Source organism: Anabrus simplex, chromosome 3 (assembly GCF_040414725.1).
Source record: "Anabrus simplex isolate iqAnaSimp1 chromosome 3, ASM4041472v1, whole genome shotgun sequence".
NCBI lineage: Eukaryota > Metazoa > Arthropoda > Insecta > Orthoptera > Tettigoniidae > Anabrus > Anabrus simplex.
Genome location: NC_090267.1, coordinates 355,817,519 through 355,842,287, shown reverse-complemented (window position 1 = coordinate 355,842,287; position 24,769 = coordinate 355,817,519). Strand labels below are relative to the sequence as shown.

The 24,769-nt window shown below is 39.2% G+C and overlaps 1 protein-coding gene across 3 annotated transcripts in view; it reads right to left on the bottom strand.

The window, feature by feature from the left end:
• The window catches only part of Stim (stromal interaction molecule), a 424,265-nt gene that overhangs the window by 314,489 nt on the left and 85,007 nt on the right, over positions 1 to 24,769 (bottom strand). The window contains exon 6 of one of the 3 annotated variants that reach the window (XM_067143252.2): positions 11,614 to 11,783. The exons of the other annotated variants lie outside the window; for them this stretch is intronic. Within the exon in view, the coding sequence (XP_066999353.2) occupies positions 11,614 to 11,783 (170 nt within the window). The remainder of the gene's footprint in view (positions 1 to 11,613; positions 11,784 to 24,769) is intronic. 3 annotated transcript variants of the gene reach the window in all.

Genomic DNA, 24,769 nt, shown 5'->3' with positions numbered 1-24,769 from the left:
AGCTCCTCAATTCTAATCACGTAGGCTGAGTAGACTTCGAACCAGCCCTCAAGTCCAGGTAAAAATCCCTGACCTAGCCGGGAATCGAACCCCGGGCCTCCGGGTAAGAGGCAGGCACGCTACAGGTTATATATATAGTTTAAAAGTTAAGCTCGGAAGAAACCAAGTGTTAACCTATAGAGGTTACGCATCGTTGCTACTTTAAAGATACAAGAGACTATCATTTTATCAATAGACATTAAATGTACATTTTCTAAGAGTAATAACTGACACGCTGTTAATAACCCCTGGTAATTCACTCTTAATAGTTTGAATTGTCGGGGGCTGATGTAATTATAGGCTGGGTCATGGATTTTATTAGCTAAAAGGCTCGACAGAAGAACATTTAACTGAAGAACATGAGTTAACAAGTCAGCTGAAGTTAGTACATTTTTGACAGCAGCAATACCCTTATCGATAGTTATCTGCAAGAACGCTTCTACTTTGTTAGGTATAGCAAATTAATCTCTATTGGTAAATGGTTTATCTCTTCTAACTTTAAACTCGCGGCGATGAGTAACCTGTGTTCATGAAGCCTTAGATTTACAAGGCGTTGGGTTCGATCCCCGACGGGTCGTGACTTTAACTGCGTATGAATAAGTTTTCTGGCTTGAGAACTAAGTGTTTTCGTCGTAATAAACTTCTCTTCATCTACATAAACAAGGGCTTAGGGTTAAATTTTCGGCTAGGTCATGAATTTAACTGTGGATGATTACGTTTTCTGGCTTGGGAACTAAGTGTTTTCGTCGTGTTAAGAAGAAAGAGAAGAAGAAAAAGAAGAAAAACTTATCCTGTATTCTACGTTCCGTGTTTAAAACCATTCTAATGCCTTAGGTCATAAGTTACAAGTTGTGAGCCCGTGAGGCAGCCCACTAGTTAAGTCTAAACGAATAAAGTATAGCAGTTATCTTGCATAGTAGCCATTAAGCTGATAAAAACTAATAGGTTAAAAGTTACAAGTTGTAAACCCCTGTAGTAGCTCTGCAGTGTTAGGCTTATGCCAGACTCAGCTATAGACATTTTGTCCCAATAGATGCGGAATTGGGAACATGCATAATTTTCAAAAATATTTTTTTTGAAAAGTACACCAATGAAATAGTACGTAAACGTATTACATTGTGGTATGTTGCCTTGTTTTCTACCATTAAAAAAATGTTTAATAGTGCCTTTCCGCAAGGCGAGTGAAACGGCCTCTGACGTAAGCGGCGCGCTGTGACGTCACGATCCAGTACCGCATGGAGCTCTACCAGCCGTTGTGCATCAGCCGTTGCTAAAAGCCGATTGTTTATTATTCATGATCGCGAGTAACTTCGAAATGACAGAAGAAAGGTTCAAAACAGCACAGTCAGACAATCTACCATGTGTAGATGTCATCATTCTTGAAAAATGTGACTTTTGTGGCCGCAGAAATTCGCGGATAACAAGCAAGTTTGTAAGTGGCGTCTTTTATATACGTGCAATGTACTGTAACCCATAGTATTAGGATAACAACGAACCTGGATAGATATCACATCACTTTCAACATTTCCTTCTAGACTGATTCCCCTATTAAAGAATAACATTACATTTTCGGGCTTTCAGCATTAGTAAAGTAAGAAATCGGATTTCAGCACTAACATAAACATATAGATAGCATTATAGTACTAGTCCGCTTCTGTGGTGTAGTGGTTAATGTGTGCCACTCCCGGAGGCCCGGTTTCGATTCCCGGCTCTGCCATAAAAGTTGAAAACAAATAGTACGAGGACTGGAACGGGGTCTACTCAGCCTCGGGAGGTCAACTGAGTAGAAGGGTTTCGAATCCCACCTCAGCCATCCTCGAAGTGGTTTTTCGTATTTTCCTACTTCTCCTCCAGGCACCTAAGGCCACGGCCGTTTCCTTCCCTCTTCCTTATCTATCCCTTCCGATCCTCCCATCCTCCAACAAGGCCCCTGTTGAGCATAACAGGTGAGGCCGCCTGGGCGAGGTAATGGCCCTCCTCACCAGTTTCATCACCATACTCAAAGTCTCAACGTTCCAGGACACTGCCCTTGAAGTGGTAGAGGTGAAATCCCTCGCTGAGTCCGAGAGAAAACCAACCCTGAAGGATAAACTGATTAAGAAAGAAAGAAAGAAGGAAAGAAAGAAAGAAAGATCATAGTACTATAGGGCTATAATCTATCATTCCCCAAAAAATATATATTTATGGTTGGGACAACTGGCCTACCCACTTCCAGGGCCCATGAAAGAGAATTAAATATATTTGCGGAGGGAAAAAGTTAAACATGATAAAGATAAATATGACTTCATCTAGTTTTCACAAGTCGGGCTGAGTGGTTCAGACTGTTGAGGTGCTGGCCTTCTGACCCCAACTTGGTTCAGTCCAGTGGTAGTTGAAGGTGCTCAAATACGTCAGCCTCGTGTCGGTAGATTTACTGGCACGTAAAAGAACTCCTGCAGGACTAAATTCCTGCACACCGGCGTCTCCGAAAATCGTAGAAGTAGTTAGCGGGGCGTGAAGCCAATAACATTAATTACATTTGGCTTTTAACAAGCTGAACATATCAGGAAAGAAAAGTGTCCTGGTGACATTTTAGTCGCTCAATACAGGAATGTCTTTGGGTGCTGTGACTTTTACTTTTTTTTTTTTGCTTTACGTCACACCGTCACATATAGGTCTTATGGCGACGATGGGACAGGAAAGGCATAGGAATGGGAACAAAGCGGCAGTGGCCTTAGGTACAGCCTCAGCATTTGCCTGGTGTGAAAATGGGAAACCACGGAAAACCATCTTCAGGGCTGCCGGCAGTGGGGTTCAAAACCCACTATCTCCCGGATGCGAGCTCACAGCTGCGCGCTCCTAACCGCACGGCCAACTCGCGCGGTATTTTTACCCTTCGGTTTATTGACTTGGCTTGTATAACCTAAAACTTAGGCTAAGTTGGATAATATTTTAAACACCTACATCACTATTTTCACCTGTGTGCAATTATGTTATTTATTTCATTAATATTATGATAATTATTATAATTGAGCATTGTTAACTTATAAGACCCCAACAGACAAGCATTGGTTTTGTGTAGAGTTATACATTTGTTAAGTTCACATTGCTTCCTTTCGTGATGTACACGTCTATTCTTTGTTACATTATAGAGTATTTAGATATAGCCTAAATTTCTTTACCAATTAAGCTCTTCAATAAAGACATACATAACTGTCCCATGCCAAGATATATTGGTAGAATTAGAGCTGTCAAAATGGTTCATAACCCCTTTGATTTATTATCTTGACATGGATCACCCAAAACATAGGTTAGGTTTGGAGAATACTTTAATAATCAGCATTATTTAATGCACTGTTTATTACTTTCATATTCCAAGATGTAATTGAAGCATTTTAATAAAGCATCATACATTAAAATTTAAAGTTTTACCACTAGAACAGCTGACATGGAAAAGTGATTTGAAAATTCAAACAAATTCATCTTACGTTAAAATATTAAAAAAATAAAAATAAAATGTAGACTTTTCCGATATATCACCAGCATTTCTCCGGCTCGCCAAAATCCATTTCTTCCTAGTTTTAGCGTCTTTGGAACATTTATAAACAATTTGTTTGGTATGGTATGCGATGTGCTATTGCACATCGGAACTCTACACCATTTGTAAGTTTTCTGCCTCACTGTCTGCGCAGGATTCATTTTAAGTCTAAAATATACCACTCAGATTATTATCCAATGTATAGACCTCGAATTTAACCATACTAGACACTAACGTAAAGTAGAAATACGCGAAGTGTATCCTGCTTCTCACAGCACACTATGTGTTATTTCGTCTGCTAATTCAGTCAACCTGTACGATGACGTCAGACCAATGAGATCGCGTGCTTGCGTGACGTGACATTTTCGTAGATTTTAATCACGTTTGGAGTTATTAATTGTACATTCTGATCACATTTTTGAATTCTGCATGAAATTTTGAATCAGATTAGCATATTTTTAATTAAAACCCCGGATCATGCATGTTCCCTATTGTGTTCATGGTCAATGAGTCGGAGTCTGTTTCTTATAGCAGTATTTCATCACCCTCCTACCTATGTTACATCACTCCACTGAGAGTCCCAAAGCAAGGAAGGGCATCCGGTTAGGAGGATAAAACCTCGAATTAGGGTAATACGCGAAGAAAGCCCTAACATAGCCTCCGCCGGGTTAGTGGCATAAGAGTCCATGTATACGCATGCTTCTACTTACTTGTGTTAGGCCACTCACTTTTATCTATCCTATCCGATCTTCCTCGGTTAACTCTTGTTCTTTTCCGACCTCCACGCTATTAGGTTTACGAGGGCTAAGGAGTCTTTCATTTTCACGCCTTTCGTAGCCATTGTCTTTCTTTGGCTGATACCTTGCGCGGTCGCTCAACTCCCCAAGACCTAAAGTTGCTTTTCAGCGTTACGTCTCAACAAATAAAGCATATGTATTAAGTCTTACATTATCTCCTTGGTACCATGTCAAGTCCTAGGAGGTTAACGCGTGGTCAACGCAACGTTAGGCCTGCAGGGGCATCGAACGTCCAGTGTAGGTAGGGAATTTATTTGGTATTCGGGAATTCTGATAATACGCGAAATCCTGCAGAGCTAAATTCCGGCACCACATTATATTTTACGTATTATATTGGGTATTCAGTATGAAGATAGGTTAGGTCCTCCTGCGTGATTGTACCTAAGTTGCAAACTTGTAGGAAAAAATGAACTTTGTATTCTATGTGTCAGCAAATACATTTAAAGCTAGTCAACTTGCACGTGCAGTTATTTTTGGCTGATATGTTCAGGCTAGGCTCTCCGTTTTTAGAACTTCGAAGATGCTTTCCAATATCACGCCGTCTGTAAATAAAGCATTTATATTACACCTTACACCATATCCCTAATCCTATGTGTAGCCGTAAGCTTCCACCAATCTCAGCATCAAAGTCCCTAGATCATGTCTCATAGCGTCTATATAGGTTGTGCGTAGGATCGAATCTCAAACTTGAAACTGTAACGCCCTTGTAAAGTTAAGACTGGCGTCATATGCATGGGTTAACCTAGCACTCAACCATAATCAGGTCAGCAGTTAGGTCTTAAGAGGTTAACGCATATGACATATAGGGCGATGTACTGGTCATCCTCCTCAATTGTATCCCCCGACCGAGAGACTGTAGCTCCAGGACACTGTCCTTAAGGCGGTAGAGGTAAGATCCCTTGCTGAGTCCGATAGAAAATACGACCCTAGATAGTAAACAGATAAAGAAGAAGAAGAAAAATTAGAGAATGCCTCTATATGGCTCTGTGTATGTCTATTTACCCCTGTGTTCTAGCACAGCTCTCCCCTGAGTTAGCCCATCCCTTTTAGTCACCCTTACGACTAGCAGTATACCATTAATCAAATTGTACCCCTCCAACCTACCTCATAAAAAATTATGATCTAAGTGGAGTAACGTCATCACAGTAGCAAGAGTTGTAGTAACGTCACTGCGAACAAGCTTTGACCGGCGGCTGAAGACTCTGAGTTCTCTCAAGTTAGGTGGCTTGCGTCATAACACACTGTTGCATTCCTTTACAATACCAGATCGGAAAAATGCAGCTTAGCTCGCAAAGTCATTTTTCTTTCTGCTGTGATGTGAATGTCTCCACATTTACTGTAGTCAGTACACCTTCATCGTGCGCACATTTCAATCAGAGTGAGGATATTTGAATTGCACATAAGCTCTTTAATTTTGAGTTTAAGTCAACTGCACGTTGAAATCCTTAGAAGTGGCATTTACTCTGCTCCCCTAGGGCTGAAGTGTCTCCGACAAGAGTTAGTCAAGGACAGCTTAGCGCACATGTCTAGACTCAGCTAAAGACCCCGCGATTTCGCCAATGCAGACACAATAGCAGCACAAGTTGCTTGGCTCCTATCTAAGACAAGGGTGCATCTGGAGGAGCTTAACTCTGCTAGAACCTCACCACATCAAAATGAAGTGTCCTACAAGAGTTGGCCAAGGAAGTTAAATAGACGACGGCTTAGCACACAACATGTCTAGACTCAGCTAAAGACCCCTAGTTTACCAATGCAGACACAACAACAACACATGTTGCTCGGCTCCTACCTAAGGCAAGGGTGCCCCTAGAGGAGCGTTACTCTGATCGACTCCCCCACCTCGGAATGAAGTGTCCTACAAGTGTTGGCCAGGAAAATTAAATAGACAACAGCTTAGCACACATCATGCCTAGACTCAGCTAAAATCCCCCCGTGTTCGCTAACCCATGCTCTCTCAAGTTAGGCGGCCATTTTAGTTGCCTCTTTCAACAGTATTCCATAAGATGACGACGTCCTATTGTCTGAAAATGTCAGAAGTTGTAGTGCGTAGCTAGAAGGGGATTGCGCTTGGCGGCCATCTTGCGCAGTAACCTCTGGGCAAGCTCTCTGGAGATAGTCCCATAAGAGCCCGTGTATAGCCGCCATCTTGCCCACTTGCTCATGGGCCAGTTCTGTCCTTTACTACCTACTGAGGATTTTTGGATATTCCGTCGCTACGGAGGTGAACGGGGTGGGGATGAATTTATAAAAAGAGTGTACCTATATCTCAAAACTTTAAAGTTTACAGATGTAAAAATTGGTATTTAGAACCTCCTTTAAAAAGAAAGAAATCATATTTTTATTTTCGGAAAATCCCACTAGGAGGGGTGAATAAGGGGTTGAATGCCTTTAATGAGGATACTTACATCTTAGATCCTGAACATATTACAGACCTGAAAATTGGTATTTGGAAACTCCTTTAGAAATAAGGAAATACGTATTTTTTGTTTTTGGAAAATCCAATTAATGGGGGTTAACAGGAGAAACAAATGGGGTGATATTTTAGAAATTTACAGTATATCTCGGAATCGTAAAATGTTACAGACGTAAAAAATGGTATCTGGAAACTCCTGTAAAAGTAAAGAAACACAAATGATTCGTTTTCGGATACTCCACTTAAGGTGAACTAAAAGCGAGGTGAAGTTTTAAAATGAGCATATCTACAATATATTTCAAAAACTTGACATGTTACAGAAGTGAAAAATGGTATTTTTTATCTCTATTAAAAATAAATAACTAATTTTTTTGTTTTCGGAAAAATGGGATTGAATTCTTTTTTTTAGGACACTGATATCTCAAAACTGGAGATGTTACAGACGTGAAATTTGGTATTAGGAATCTCCTTTAAAATAAAGAAATACGATTTTTTTTTTCGGAAATCCACTTAAATGGGGGGTGGCAGATAATTGAAAAATTAGTTGAATCATTTGTATTGAGATACTATTAGCTCAAAAACCAAAGATGTTGCAGAAGTGAAAGTTGGTATTTGGAATCTCCCTTAAACATAAAGCAACAAGCCTTCTTTTTGGGGGGGGGGGAGGACCAACTTAACGCCGGTAGGGTGAAAACTGAGTGGAGACCAATTGAGACCATAATGTACTTGATTCTGATCATAAAGCGATTTTTTTTTTTTGCTACGGGCTTTACGTCGCACCAACACAAATAGGTCTTATGGCGACGATGGGATGGGAAAGGCCTAGGAGTTGGAAGGAAGCGGCCGTGGCCTTAATTAAAGTACAGCCCCAGCATTTGCCTGGTGTGAAAATGGGAAACCACGGAAAACCATCTTCAGGGCTGCCGATAGTGGGATTCGAACCTACTATCTCCCAGTGCGATAGTTTTAATCTTTCCTGTGTTCGTTTTCAGGAGCCTTTCTTTCCTCTGGAAAACTTCGATTACAGTAGATTCTCCTGGCATATAAATAAAAATTTAAACACATTTGAAATAAACGATAGGAATAATATTGACCGTGCAATCGTTCACCTCTATAATAAGATCAATAATGCACGGAAGTATATCATTCGTATCGCCAGAAATCCCGCGCACTTGCCTACGCGTGATAATGGCGCTGGTCACATTGTCAGCAATGACAATGGCAGCGGATGTAATTTACCACTAAGTAGCGGTCTTGCATCTTGCTGCGGGGTTAATAATAATAATAATAATAATAATAATAATAATAATAATAATAATAATAATAATGATGATGATGATGATCTGGACCGTCGTCAAAATGTGCGGACCGCGCTGGAAATGGATCCTGACCGGGTAATGACTACGAATGCAGTCCGGCCGTGGGTTCAGTACCCATTCTCAGCCAAGCGCTCGAAGAGAGCAGATCAAGGAGAGCCAAGACACCGAGCTCGCATCCTATTAGCCGCTAGCTCACCATCATCTTCCGCCAATCACTCAATACCGTACTGAATAGTACCGCGCCACGCCACCAGGAGCGCACCACCGTCCAGCCACCTGCTGCGTCCTTAAAACTCATCCAGTCGGGATCAAGCTAGTGGACTGAGTAGCCAGGACACCGACACTACTCTCAAACACCCCCCTCCCCCGCCCCCCATTGTAACCATGTCCACAGATTTCGGAAATCCTTACTCCCCCTTCCACCAACCACTAGAAATCCGCACTAACGCACGTCACCCCAATTTCTACCCATTCATCATTCTCTTGCACCACAACCGATTCACGAATACATAGCAACGCCTCAGAGAGCGACATGATCACCGCAAGAACACATTCACAGCCATCAGCAAAGTCAGACACCACGTTCAACTTTTGCAGGAACTTGATAACGGATATATTCTTATTTTTCCGCTTGACTCAGAAGCAAGTAATGATGCAATCAATAAACACCTAAAACTTCATAATGTGCGTTATAAGGTTCTTGTAAAATACGTCCCAGACGCAGACACTCAAACACAACCTGACATAAAACACACAGCAGCACAAACCAACTCCACACCACTAACATTCACTAAATTTTCACAAACCCATGCAAACAACGAACACAAAACATCACAGACAGAAGACATACTAATCAACACAGACACCTCCCCCACTTCCCCCCCCCTCTACCCCCATCCCGAAACCGAGCCCGGGATTGAGATCCCATAAATCTCACACCCGGGCACGCACACACAAACCAAGTACACCCAGACTAGGAGCAGATGTAACACACCTGCTCGTAAGTCCCAGAAAACTCCAACTCATAACACTATCACACCAGAGACTCGAACCCGCTCCCCCCCCCCCCCCAAACCCGCTCTCGTCACGCAATGCTTTAATTGTCTTTTGGTAAAGCACTCTGCAGCTACATGCTCTTAACCCACCCGCTGCAACAGATGTGGCGGCTCTCACCGCCACACTGATTGTAAAGTGCCGCGGGACCAGGCGAGGTGTGCGAACTGCCAAGGCAGCCATGCCGCCTCATTCCCTGGCTGCCCCTTCATCAAAAAGCAATTAAAGACCACTACCGACGCACACATCACTTACGAACACACACCAAACCTCCCCCACTATTGAGTTTTAAAATCCCATCACCTTCGAACCCCGGTCCCCTCACTCATGAGTATAACAACCAACTCAGCCAAGACACCTCCACCCTCCGAAACATACTCCTGCTTAAACTACTTCGGCCCAAAACCAGCTCCCTCACCCCACTATGCCAAACACACAACTAATTATAACCTAAACCTCCACCTACCAAACTACGACCCCGCCAAGCAAACATGAAAAAATCATTTCCTAAAACTGCAGCCAAAAGCACTGGAACACACGGATACCGTGGCGGGAGCACTGGAAATACAAACTGCCTATTACAATGCTGTTTTCTTCAAAATTTAGCATAGCACACCCTCACTAAAAGTCAACTTTCAGTTCACTAAGTATTGGTCACTGAATTACGATGTCGGTCAAAACCCATGCAAACTTCCAAGCAACCGGGCGTGGTCAACTCCTGGATGGGCAACCACCAGGGTTACCACAGCCGACAAAAACGTAACCGCTGTGTCAGTTAACACTGCAAGATGTAAAACGACCTCCTGGTCACACACACATTATGGAAATTAACGCACATACATTTAACACGCACACACACGCGCACATAAATAATACACAAACACATGCTCACAGTTAAGCAATATTGGGCGTGGTCTCTCTCACTAGATGGGTCAACTAACTAATAAAATCGCATAATATCTCTTCATTTAATTTTTAAAAACGCATACAGTTATAACCGCATATTGTAAAAAACACATAAAGACCGATAGAGGAACGCCAAGAGCGCACCGGTATCGGTACCCCTCAAACCACATACAGATCACCAGGGCGTGGGTTCAGTACCGCCAAGGACCCACGACGACAGCACGCCGGATCTCCTCAAGGATTTGATCCATATTAAACATGCTTATAGGAAAAGATGGCAAAGATTTAGGGACCCAACTGACCGAGCGGAATACCTGGAGCTAGCCCGGGAAGTATGAAATCGATTGCTGGAAAGAAAGATTGAAAAATGGAATGAACTTTGCCGTCAGATCGCGAGTTTTGGCGGATTATATATAAAATGTTAAGCATCCAATTATAAATTTGAGTATAATACCGTAGCGAAACACGGGTATCTTGCTAGTTGATAATATTCATATGACAATCTTCGTGTGACTCAGATGACTAACATGAATGTAGAGAGTGAGTGTGTATGTGTGTGTTTCTTAATCAGAAGTGCTTATTTTATAGAAGTCTCGCGTTCTGATGATTTTTTAGTTCAGTTGGCCTATATAAACAGTTTCAATTATCTCTAAGAAGTTCAGTCACTTCAGCTTGTTGTATTCAATGTGCATTAACTTGCTTAAACCAATAATTTAGGTAGTGATATTGACTTCTCTTCTGCACACTTATTTCTAAAATTCATTTCCTTCATTCATTAATTTTAAGCTACCCGATTACGATAGTTACACATCAGCTTCGATTTTGACCTGTATTATAAAGTATGGTACCGTATTTAGCCGCTTCTTAATTGGTTGTACTAACTGGCCTTTATCGGAGATTTCCGATGGTAACCTTTCGCGTGTGATGGCCTTATGTAATAGCCAAGTAATATTCTCAATCTATTCACAATGCGATGTAGTCAGAATGAACAGCAAGGGCATGATAGTGTAATGGGCGATGTCAAAAACGCAAGAAATGAAACCACGAGAAATTGTCATTACCATGAATATCAGTGACGTGAAAGGCTATGTAGGTGATGACATTGCACGAGAAAGAGAGCTGGTATTAAAACGCTTGCATAGGATATTCAAGCTCTCCCACATGAAGGTGTAGAATATGGAGATGAGTATTAAATTAAATATGCTCATTTTGATACAGGCTTTTACATAATTAGCAGCGTACCGGTACTCGATCAATTCAGAGCACACTCTATAATTGTTACTTCTAAGACGTACACTGGGAATCCACTTAAATATTTTGAACAATGATGTCTTAAGATTACCTCAAAGCTGTATTTTAGGTACTACTGAGTCAGTAAGAGTTGAGTACTATTCAGAAGGCAAGACCGTAATACATTTACACTGATAAAAAAATGTCTGGGTTATTGAGGGCTAAACAAAAACAAGCAAGGGAAAAGGCTACTGATAAGAACATACACCATAAACATGGCCACTTGCAAGCTCAGCTAATGAATTCGGTATTCAGAATACTTCCATATCTAGTAGTCACCTGCAACTGATCCAAAGCCAGTTCAGCCTTCTGTAAACTCTCCATATGTTTCATCATACGACGGACATCATTCTGCGAGCTCTTGGTCTTTCCATAGGCATACCAACATCCCAAAAGCGCCAGGGTCAACAGGGATATCAGTATGAAATCTTTCAATGCATGCCCGTAATCTAAGATAATTGCACACAATTAGAGAAGTTTATTTCTATTTATATTAAATATTAATCTAACACTAATTTCGATATGACTACGTACAGCATTCCTGATCTTTGTAAATGCACACCATAAACGTAATTAATAATTAGTGGCGTGCTGACTTGTAAGCACTTATTAATGCTGCAAGAGATCCTTAATAAAGTTTTGTAGGTCAACTTTAAATACATGAAGATGCGACATCAGTCGACAAATTAAAAAGTTCAATAGTATTCTAAACTTGAATCAAGTTTTTTTTTCTTTCCTTAAATATACTCCGAATTTTAATACCGAGAATCTTGACAGACTTAAGAGGACAAATGGACCTGCTTCCACTGCAGAAACTTCCTTAATTAAACTAAATCAACAATTGGAATTGTATGTTCATGTGTTTCTACCCCTCTATTACGTTTCCTGGTAGGGAGAATTCAAAAACTGAACTCTCTCTCGTAAAAAGTATAACTCATCAACCAATTTCACAGCATAATGCTTTAAGTCATACTCCTAAACAGGACTAAGAAGGTGGGTTATTTTGTTGAAACAAATTCGAATTTTGAAGGAGTGTGGCTTCCCTTATATTTTCTACAGAAAATATCTCAGGCAGTACCTGATGCCAAGTCGACCTTCGTCCTGGAGTCACATACATTATTGTAGACCACATAGAGATCATTGCTAGACAGTTTCTATACCTCTACACGAGGATGGCGACCAAAGATGTCCCAAATCCCAATATGCATCACCCCCAGCAGAAGAAAAAAGAAGAGAAAAGGTGAACTGTATCTATCCCAGCAACTGCCTAGAAGCTATATGTAAGTTACAGAACAGAAATATGTGTTAATTAATGCAGTGGTTAAGCTGTTGGCTTTCCACCAGGATGGCCAAGGTTCGAGTCCCGGCGGATCCCCGGTTAATATTTTCTCCTGTAAAATCATGTGATGACAGGAAAAGCAAGCAGCATTAAACCTCGTGCCAAAAGTTAAAATGAGTCTGAGTGACTCCCGAAACCTCACATTTAAGGTAATCGACTGCATCAGTATACGATCCTGCAACCATGAGCTAAGAGGCAAGCACTTAACCAACAATACTACAAGGTCGGTTTATTTTCGCCTTGATGCTAAGTGAGAAACGAGACAACAAAATTGTGGTAGTTCTCAATCAGAATTTCACAGTGAACTGAACTTGGAAATTAAAAACCAGGAGAGGCAGATAACGAAGGAACAAAATTAAAAACATTTTTTTGAAGACATGAAACAAGGAGTGCACGGACAGTTTCTGTATTCTATACTCCGTAACTGAATTCTACTAGAGGTGGATTGCATCTTATACCAAAATGTTTATAATGGAATATGAATGCCTCAGGCATTGCAGGTAGTATATTACAGGGAGCTTATAACATCCTTTCACTTCTAGATGTTTCAGCTAAGTATCTGCGAAGGCGCTTATATAACTGCAGAACCAAACACTGCCTTCACTCAACAACTAAGTTATAAGTGATTTTGCATGTGTGATATGTGTTCTAATTTTATCGCCTAAAATGGCAAACCACTGTGTTTCTGAGGATATAATTTCAAATATACTTCCCACAAAGGAACAACAGGGACTCTGAATATTCCTTTGCCTGGATACGAACAGTACATGCTACAAGTACCCCGGGGCCATGACAATTACTAGTTTTCCCCATTTAGATAGCTGGTTATAAGTGGAACCTGGAATTGTTTTACCAAACTATATCTAACGATAATAACAACAACAGTGATAGCAATAAACAGAATGTATAAAACACGTCGGATATCTACCAGTACTAAATGATGATGTTATTGCTTTACGTCCCACTAACCAGTTTTTTTTTTTTTTTTTTTTTTTAACAGTTTCGAGGATGCCGAGGAGCCGGAATTTAAATACCACCGGACGGAGCCACGATCGAACCTACCAACTTGGAGTACTAAATGAACTGGAGCGAACGATTAGTTGGAACTGCGGTTGTCGGTTATATCCGGCAGGCTGAGTGGTTCAGACGGTTGAGGCGCTGGCCTTCAGCCCCAGCTTGGCAGGTTCGATCCTGGCTCAATCCGGTGGTATTTAAGTGCTCAAATACGTCAGCATCGTATCGGTAGACTTACTGGCACGTAAAAGAACTCTTGCGGGACAAAATTTCGGTATCAAGGTGTCTCCGAAAATCGGAAAAAAATTAGTGAAACATAAAATAAATGGCATTATTAAGTTTATATCCTACACATATGGGCCTAACTATCTATTCAATTACTGTGAAAATATTTACAGCAATAACTGGTACGTTCCGACGAACTTGGAAATTGCGTCCTGTCTGGCTGTCCTAGCTGTCTCCTGGTCGTGTTTCTATCTAGGAAACGTCACATTAAATCGATTATAGAATACATTATAACTTTTTTTTTTTTTTTACAAAATTTTACGTCGCACCGACACAGGTCTTATGGCGACGAAGAGATAGGAAAGGCTTAGGGGTGGGAAAGAAGCGACTGTGGCCTTAATTAAGGTACAGCCCGAGCATTTGCCTGGTGTAAAAATGGGAAACCACGGAAAACCATCTTCAGGGCTGCCGACAGTGCGGCTCGAATCCACTATCTCCCGGATACAAGATCACAGCTGTGCGTCCCTAACCGCACAATGAACTCACCCGGTGATTAGTGTTATATAGAGGATGGTTGCCTAGATGTGCTTCCTCTTAAAACAATAACCACCACAACCACTCATAGGACTATTAATGAAAACAAGCGCAGCAGATCTGACGGCCGTTTGGTTGGAAAGATGATAATAATAATAATAATAATAATAATAATAATAATAATAATAATAATAATAATAATAATAATAATCGTATGGCCTCAGCTACCGTGTGCAGACATTTCAATTTGACGCCATCTGGCTGTCTGCTCGTCAATTTCGACGTTCCGTTTTACTCTAGGCCCCCACTAGGTGGCAGACCGAGTAAACCGAAACTCTCTTGGGCGTCTATGGCTGAGATTTAATGAATTTTGTCGGGTAAACACCAAATGTCACTCCATGTGAGATTTGTGCTGGACAAAGCGGAGGCGGGACAGGTTTTTCTCCGGGTACTCCGGTTTTCCCTGTCATCTTTCATTCCAGCAACACTCTCCATTATCATTTCATAGCATTTATCACTCATTAATAAATCACCTTAGGAGTGGCGACCCCATTGTAATAACAGCCTATATATGTTTCATTCATTACATCCCTGACCCGGTCAATGACTGGAAAACAGGTTGTAGGTGTTCAAACACCAAATGTGTCACCAGAGATCTTTTACATGCCGACATCGTACGACATGGAGTGTCGAATGGACTTTTTTTCCGCCCTTCAAAAATCCGACTACCTCTTCCGGGTTTTAACCCGCTATCTTGGGATCCGGTATTAACTGTGATAATACGCGCATTTCTTTATCAAGATGCCCATGTCATGCGCAGCATTTAACTGCACCAATCGCCATCAGTAAGGGCTTAACGTTAAATTTCACAAGTAGGCCCTATGTATGCAATGTTTGGATAAACTGAACCACCCTCGTGAAAATAAGAGGGGAGACCCGATTTTGGCTACACTGAAGATTAATGGCAAGATCAAGTTAGTCATAGGATGAACGTCACACACAAATATGAAGATAGAATTTTAATGACATTTTTTGACAGAAAACATACCAAATTACGTATTGATGTTCCGGCAGAACTTTACAAGAAATTGATTTGGCACGTACAGCGTATCACGGCATGGATAAAATGAAAACCCATGAACAGGTAGACATTTACATTGAAAGAACTTCGTGAAAGCGTTAGAGCCTCACCCGGACGTGTGATTTGTGTCTAAGGGCTGCGCATAATTCAGTTTTCGTCAAACATCAACCGATTCCTATTATTCCTGGCAAACCTGGAGAAATGTATGCTACGAACGTATATACACTACTACCCAAAGCTTGGAAAGGAAAACTGTATATTGTCGTGACGTTATATTCTCAAAATGAATACGCTTTTAACCGATAAAAAGGGCGTATCCAAACAAATAAGCAGATGGAAAAACCGGGGCGGATCTTAACTGACAGAGGAACCCAGTTCATATCACTTAAATTTCAAGAATGGAAAATTTGTTACTTCCATATTTCCGACGAGTTTCCTTCTGAATGGCGTATTTAATTAAATTCCTTACCATGAACTTCCTGCGTTGGATTTCTAACAATGCAGTGGAATTTGCAGTACTTGCGTGATGGAGATGGAGTGCTAAACCCACGCAAGCGATGCCTTAACCCTGATAGAGCCGTAGGAAAAACGCAGGGACCACAAGGCTAAGCCGGCGTTGAATTTAAGTACCATCCATGGGTGCAATTTGCTTTCCAACATGATAATGTTTCTTTCTCGTCTTCCTTGTAGTCTATGTTAAAGTAATTAAGTAGTCCTGCTGTATATTTGAATCTTTCCTATTTCACCTTTCGCTGTAGAAGCGCTGTAGAGTTGGACTTACATTCATTGTGCATGAGGAACAGTCATGATATTTGGCAAGTGAAGTCTTCCTGCACGAATTTACTCCTTAAGGCAACGTCGTCGTGGTAACAATTGAACTAAAAATCACGAACCTCTACGCTAAACGTTTGCGTTAGTATCAAGGCAGACATGACTGGTCATGTCGTTTACCAAACATGAAGTCATCTCGGACTATGTTCTTAATTACAACTGTTTGGCAGAATAATAATAATAATAATAATAATAATAATAATAATAATAATAATAATAATAATAATAATAATAATTGGAATATCTGAAATAACGCTAGCGTCATACTTGGATGGAGTTATCTTCATATTGTGTGAAGTGGAAATTGAGTGTATTATTGAATGATACAGGATAGGACGAGTTCATATTTTGTGCTAGGAATATTTTATACTAGAGCTGTTGGACAAGTACAGTTAGGCCCCCAAGCTTTATTTTGCGACAGTGTAGACTGTAGAGGAATAGTTACAAGCACTCGTGAGTGATAAATGCTGAATTTTTAAGAGAGCACTCGTGAGTGATAAATGTTGAATTTTTAAGGAGTATCACATAACGCTCAAAAAATACGAGATGACGATAATATGATCCCTACCAATGCCAAGGTACAGAAGATTCATTGTATTTTTTAAGCTTAAACCTTCTATTAATTCTAGAGAATTTGCAGCATACAGTTGGTTAGGGATGTAGGATGCAGTAGTTATGTAGAAATGAAAAGGTTAGCACAGGATAGGGACAGCTGCATCAAACCAGTCTATGGACTGATGACTCAAACAACAACAACAACAACAACAACAACAACAACAACAACAACAACAACAACAACAACAACAACAACAACAACAACAACAACAACAACAACAACAACAACAACAACAACAACAACAACAACAACAACAACAACAACAACAACAACAACAACAACAACAACAACAACAACGTGTAAAGGAGGGCTATGAGCCCTAACTTCACCACTGCTAAAGTAAAATAAATAAATAAATAAATAAATAAATAAATAAATAAATAAATAAATAAATAAATAAATAAATAAATAAATAAATACTTTTAGGAGGTGGGAGCAGATTGGCCACGTGTGTTAAAGCGCTACAACTATAAAGCCAAGTTCTGCATTCGGGAGATAAGTGGGTTCAAACTCCACTGTCGGCTGTCCTGAGAATGGTTTTCTATGTTTTCAAAATGTTTATTTCCAGGCAAATACTGGGACAGTTCCTATTCATAGATCAAAGCCAATTCCTTCCACATTCTTACCCAATTTCATTCACAATAATTCATTTCATCTTCATTTGCTCCTCAACTGAAGTTGGCAAAAAGGAAGGGTAGCCGTTAAAAAATACCATATAATTTCACTTCACCCCATCCCCGATCCCATATCAAGAAATGGAACTAAGAGGTAGACACACATACAATCTCATACATGGTTTTTATACCAGAAGGAACAGATCAAATCAAGACCAGCAATAATACAAAAAAGATGAAACTCCGTTGGGTCACAAAGAACCTGGAAGCAAGTATGGTCCGTCATGATAAGCCAATGACAGTCACACATCCACCTACGTGCCTCAGAATCTCGGGAATAACTTGAGAAGTCAAAAAAGAAAATCCAGGAAAACAGAACAAAACTCAATATGTGACTTTGCGAAAAGGATACTTTTTCTTGAACTATCTAGTGCACAAATCTTCAAAATTCATTAAACAAGAAGACAATCAGGAAACCACCAAGATTTTATAATCCAAAATAAAACTTTACTAAAATTGCAGTGTATCACAGTATCTATATATATAAAAAATAAGAGTTTTGTCTGTACATTACTCAAAATGTAAAAAGAATTGTACTTCTGTATCAGCCGTGTCCATAGTAAGAAGGAAATACACTTTTTCATTTTCCGTAATTTCTGTCTGTCTGTATGTACATAAGTATGTTCGTATATACGTATGTGCATCACAAGAAAATGCCTGAAGAAAATTTAAGGAGAATTTGTATGTAAAGTTGGGGAATAAGTCGCTACAATCTAGGCCACATTGAGTGAAATGGTAGTTTAGGGGAAGGCCTAAAATTTAATTCACAAATATGTATGATATTAGTGGTCCTATCAATAAATGCTACATAAATAAAGTTATATAAAATTAATTTCCAATCATTTATGTCTTATACGTGTGTACTGTACCGGCTATGATAACAGATATTCATTAATTTGGATTTTTGTTGCTAAGTCTGTATCAGCGCCGAGTCATGAGAAAATGGGTAAACAGATTTTAATGAAAATCGGTATGTAAAGTCAGGGAATAAGGAACTACATTCTATGCTATAAAAAATATTATAGGATGCCCTAATATCATACAGTTGGAAGAAAACTAAATGTGAAGGCCTACAATATAGAAAGCTCATAAAATTGATCAACAATAATATTACATTGACCATTGTTTGTTGTGATGTGCTTTGTGTCTTCTGTTGCCACTCATCACCGATAGATGGGATTACTGCAGCGTGCAGAGTATAACAGCTTGCCTGAATACTGGCGAGAAGTAGCTGGGGAGTTAGATCTCTCTCTTCTTTAGCATGCCATTCCTCTGATTCATACATTTTCTGATACTACTGGTACGTAACACACTGGTTCATCATAGCATTCCATTATTCAATCCCTATTCTGGGGCAATGATTAGAATGAGCAGTGTGCACATTTAATGGAATAACAAATTTCCAGAGGATTGCTAGCGGCTGTCTGCAGCCTGGTCATTCCAGCACTGGAACTTTGGACTGTTAGATCAGCAGCGAAGTACTATTGGTTAAACGCGAGAAAATGTGTGCAGTTTTTCATTTGATTTAGTATTTTGTATGATAGCATTGCTTTTAGTCGCTACATTCCTACTGATGTCATTGTAATGTCCTATGTTGACTTCAGTTGGGAAAACCACAAAGACAGTCTTTCTGAGAATTCCATAGCAAAGCATGGATGGGTACACCAGCTAGTTGTAGTATAACAGTGACACGTATGTAAGAGATGGTATAAAAGTTGTTAGCTAGTTAGTCAGTAAGTTACTAAAGGCGATGCCTTGTCGATGCAACCATAATCTCCTGTCTTCGGCTTCATGTTTCATCTTATGCTGGGTGGTATAGCTAAGATTTAGCATCAGATCGTGGAGATACTTGGTCCCTGATTTTCCTCACCCTTTCTTTTCCAGAAATTTTACCTCAAAATTGATGGTCACAAAGCTGTTATGTCTAAGGGTGTGCCCCAGGAATTTTGCTGTCCTTTTCCTTACCATTGTGAGCAGTTCCCTCTTGCTTTTGATTTCATTTGGAACGCTTTTATTTGATTTCTTTTCTATCCACCTAATTCTCAACATTCATCTCCAGATCCACATTTCAAAAGCTTCTACCCAATTCCTATCTTGTTTAGTTAATGTCCAAGATTTGTAACTGTATAACTTTCTACTGCTATACCATAATGTTCAGACACTGTTAATTAATGATACTGATTTTATTTGTATGGTTTTCGGAGATGCTGAGGTGCCAGAATTTTGTCCTGTAGAAGTTCTTTAACGTGCCAATATATCTACCGACATGAACACCTTCAAATACCACTGGACTGAGCCAGGATCAAACCTGACAAATTGGGCTCAAAAGGTCAGCATTCTACCATCTGAGCTACTCAGCTCTGTGGTAAAACACTGTCACATATGCTCTAAGGGCTTCAACAAAATAATGAGGCATGTGTCAAATTCATTACAATGTAATGAGATAACAAAATTTCAAACCAGAAATGGACTAAACATCACTTGAACCAACCCACCAACCTTTAAGGGGAAAATCAATGATATTATCAGCCTATCTAACACTAATTGTAGGAGAAAGAGTTCTAATTCTTGGAAGAATGATGGGCTAAGTCATTAAGTCTTTACAGGCTGACAGTGCGGTTAGCTGGCCTGAGTTCTGTTGATGGAAGAAAAGTTCACGATCAGAATGTTGGCTGACAGCGTGTCATATGCCCTCACTTCATATGAAAACAGTGGAGAAGTTTGGAAATGAACCCAAACTTTTAGCACAAAATCTTGTGATTGGCTGACCATGTAAAGCCTTAGTGCATCTGTCTGTACTCTACTTTTTGAATATTACATCCTGTCAATTACACATCATTTGATCTCTTTCTTCTGGTAAAAAACAAAGTACCAGATTAATATTCAAAAAGTAGACTACAGACAGATGTACAAAGCCTTTGCATAGTCAACTAATCACTAGATTTTATACCAAAAGCCTGAGTTTAATTCCAAACCTATCCACAGTCTTCATATGGAGTGAGGGCGTATGATCCTCTTGATAGTGACTTGATGTTAAGCCTTGAGCAGACCCTTTGTGTGTTACTTGACAGGAGAGAGCTATGTGCTGACATTGTGTTTGACCCTCTCCCTACCTCATTATCATAATCATTACACACCCAGGTATGTAGGTCGCCCATGGGCGTTAACTACAAAGACCTGCATCAGGCCTCTCTAGAGGCCACATGCAATCATCACGAGAAGGAAAGAGCCATGAAAGGTAGGAGAATTAAAGACCCCCCCCTACACTTTGCAAACCTTGTACCATTGGCATACCTGCCAACTTTGCAAAACCAAAAATCAGGAGATTTTGATATGAAAAATCAGGAGAAATCAAATTGGTCAAAACTGCTTATTCTACATGTCTTGCACAATACAGGAGTACTATGGCATATATTATAATATTCAAACCCAACTGTTGCTATACGAGGCTACAAGGCTAAATATTACACACCTCTATTCCCTAACAGGAAGTATGCGAGTGAGATGATCGGTCTCTGATAAGCCTTCTGAAAACTCATGCTACAAACGTGTGAATCAGTCAAGCACTTAGATGCCATTACTTAGTAGAAGCATAGATTAATATATTGCATCACACGCCCGCGCGATTATGCGAAGCGGAATGCTATTTTTAATAAGTAGTAAATTAAAATTTGCCACAATTGTCTCCTAAGATCTCTAGAAAAATCACCAGTTCCTATCTTTGAAATTCTGTCATTAAGTTACGAAAAAAGACTCCAAATCTAGTGACTAGTCTCTAGAATCGACTAGACTGCATGTGAACGAACACGAACATAGCACGCGAGAACGAGAGATTGACAATCGACATATGCGTCATGATATACAGATTTCAATAAACATTGCACATTTGAATAGTAATACAGTAAAGGTTGCCACCTATTCAATACTAATATGTATTTACAATATTATAAATTACATGGAACTAGTTTCGACCCACCTAAGGGTCATCATCAGCCATATTAAAGCATACATAAGTTTTTGATGAATCCTAAAACATGTTATTTTTAACTGTAATAATTTATAAACTGAAGTGTGGTAATGAGATGAGAAATGTTAGTATGGTACAGGTGAGCAGTAATTAATAATAATACGAGAAATATATATACAAAGAAGTTTGGAACAAAGTACAAGTGGTGTAAAAATATAAACTCATGGATATCAGTAGTCCTCGTACTAAAGAATACAATGTAAAATAACACACACAAACATATACACAAGTATGTACAAAGTCTGGAGAGTAAAAAGTGATACTCTTTTAATGCCGAGTCGGCTTGACACTGATCAGCTTAAGCAGAGAAATTAGGCATTTGGTGTATTAAATCTGTGTTGACCAGCTGTGTTGTTGATTGTTGGACGTGAAGTTATTTTTTAATTTCTGGTTAAGAAGAAGGTGGATACTGCGCGTGGATGTATTAATTCTCAGTTCTTAGCGGAAACCAAATTGGACCTGTTAAAATGGAGAAAGCCGGTATATGGGGCATATGGGGCTGAAGGGTGCGGGAGAAATGGTAATTGTCTCGGAAAAGTACCTTTGATTAGACTTAGGATTGAGTTTTGGTTGGCTGCATTATTGTTTCTGAGGAAAGTGATGAATAGATCGAAGAGTATGTTGGGTTTCTCTGAGATTTCATTGAGATTGTGACTGGCGTTGAAGTATTGGTCTAGGTGTATGTAGTAATTTTCCATTATGTTGAGTAAAGGGCCCTTATTTGCTAATTCGAGGATGTCCATGTCCTGTTCGATATTGGTGAAATTATGGTTATAATCATGCATGTGTTGGCCGATGGCTGAAAACCTGTTGTATTTTATTGCGTTAGTGTGTTCGTGGTATCTGGTATTGAAGTTTCTTCCGGTTTGTCCGATGTAGGATTTTTCACAGGTGTTGCATTTGATCCTATACACCCCTGATTTTAAAAAACTGCTGGTCTTGTTGATGTGTGAAGTATTGTATTAGTACTGAATAGGTGGAAACCTTTACTGTGTTACTATTCATATGTTATTCTCAGTTCAATACGGAAAAACAACATGAAATTCATAACCCTTGATTGCACATTTGTGCGCATTTCTCATATTGATGAATGTCTATATTTCATTTGAAAGCGGCCAATGAGCAAAGGACTTCCAGCCACTGGCATACAAAGCTGAAATGGCAGGATTTGAAAACAAATGTTTGAAGTTCACCAAAAGATAAGCTAAAATCAAGAAAAATGTTAGAATAATGGAGAGGTGGGAAAAACTGCCGAAAATCGAAGACTCCCGCCTAAATCAGGAAAGTTGGCAGGTATGCATTGGGGTGAGGAGCAAAATGGAAGCAATGTCAGACTAAGCAGGGGTCCCGTAGTAATATGGCATAGGAAAATATGAACCCCTCTTTAACAAATACAACATAACATAAATGAAGGTGTCAACAGCAGGTTATCAGAGAAATAAATTAAATTTAGCCTGCCTTAATGAAATGTAGATGTTTAAAATTGCAAAGAGATATAAATCAAAAGTATTTAAGCAAGGAAAAAAAATATATATATATAATAAGAACTTTATATAATATGACAGATCGTGTTGCCCAGAAGCCTGTCAAGAGCTTTGATTTAAAATTCGGAGTTTGCAACAAAAATGTAATTCAGAGTTTCCAACAGAAAATATAAAGCAAAACATAAAATCCAATTTTCAGTGTGCACCCCAATATGCTGAGACAACATAATGCATTAATTATTGTAAGTACATCAGGACAAATGAATAATTCAAGTCTAAAGTGAGATGCACAATTAATTTAAAATAAACAAAATGAAATGGCACATGTAATACTAACAATATCTGAACCATGCAAAGCCTTATTTAGGTTAATCACAGTTTATCCAAACAAACTGAACACAATTATACATGTGTGGATGAAACTCTCACAAATATGTATTATGCATCTTGTCAATTACAGCATATCACACTTAAATAACACTAAATCAACAACCAATAAAAAAGAAAAGAAAAGGAGGGAGAAAGATCAGGAAGCAGCAGTTTCCTACATAAGAGAGCTATTGCTAATATTGCTAACAGTAAAATTCATATCAACCACCATTTACTAAATGGATCAGTTTCACATAGTTCTTAACTGACTACACATAGTTCTTAACTGACTAACAGAAGTCATCATCATCGGTTTGCCCATCCAGCAAGCCGGTCAAAGTGTTAGAAGGTAACTAAACTAACAAATAGGTCAAAGCTGTGAAGAGCATGGAAGAGAGCACATTATAATAAAAGGTAGGGGGAAAAGCATCAATCCACAGAATCACAAGAAAGACTGGTTATGTCACATGGATAACACTGGCAAGCACACATTCATAGTCCACACACAGTTGTCTTTAGGAAGAATGGTCATCTGTTAAGACATGCACCTACATTTTTAAACAATGAAAGGAATAAGAATATGCCTTTTCAGGAATGGATTTAAGAAAACAATTCAACAGCTTTCTTTCTTTCTTTCCTTCTTTCTTTCTTTCTTTCTTTTTTCTCTTAGTTTTCTTGATAAGTCAATTATAATGATCCCATGAGATCCATTCAGACTATTTTCCTAAATTGTAATTTTATTTTATTCTTGTTTCATGGAAGTTTTGTGTTAAACAAATAAATAAAACTGATCACATAAAGTCTCCAAATTCTCTGATATTAAAAGGATTTAAAAAAAAATAGTTTAAAGTGAAACAGTTTAACCTTGATAAGAATGATACTCCGAAAACCGTAAAAGTAGTTAGTGGGACGTCAAGCAAATAATATTATTATAAGAATGATATCACAGACAAGACGGAAATTTTTATGAAACAGGGTTTTATTACCTGTGTTTATCATTGTCCACAATAACTAAACAGATAGCCACAACATGGATTTTCAAATATTCTGTTATATGTAAGGTCTCCTCATTTGAAGTCTGTAGTCAACAATTGTTTTACACTACAGAATAGTTTTATACATCACTAAACATTCTCCCAACATTCTATTTTACTGTTATCTTCGACCAACTATATAACAAAATTATGTGTATGAATATGTGTGTGAACTTCCATCAGATAACAAGAATAAAATCAAAAATA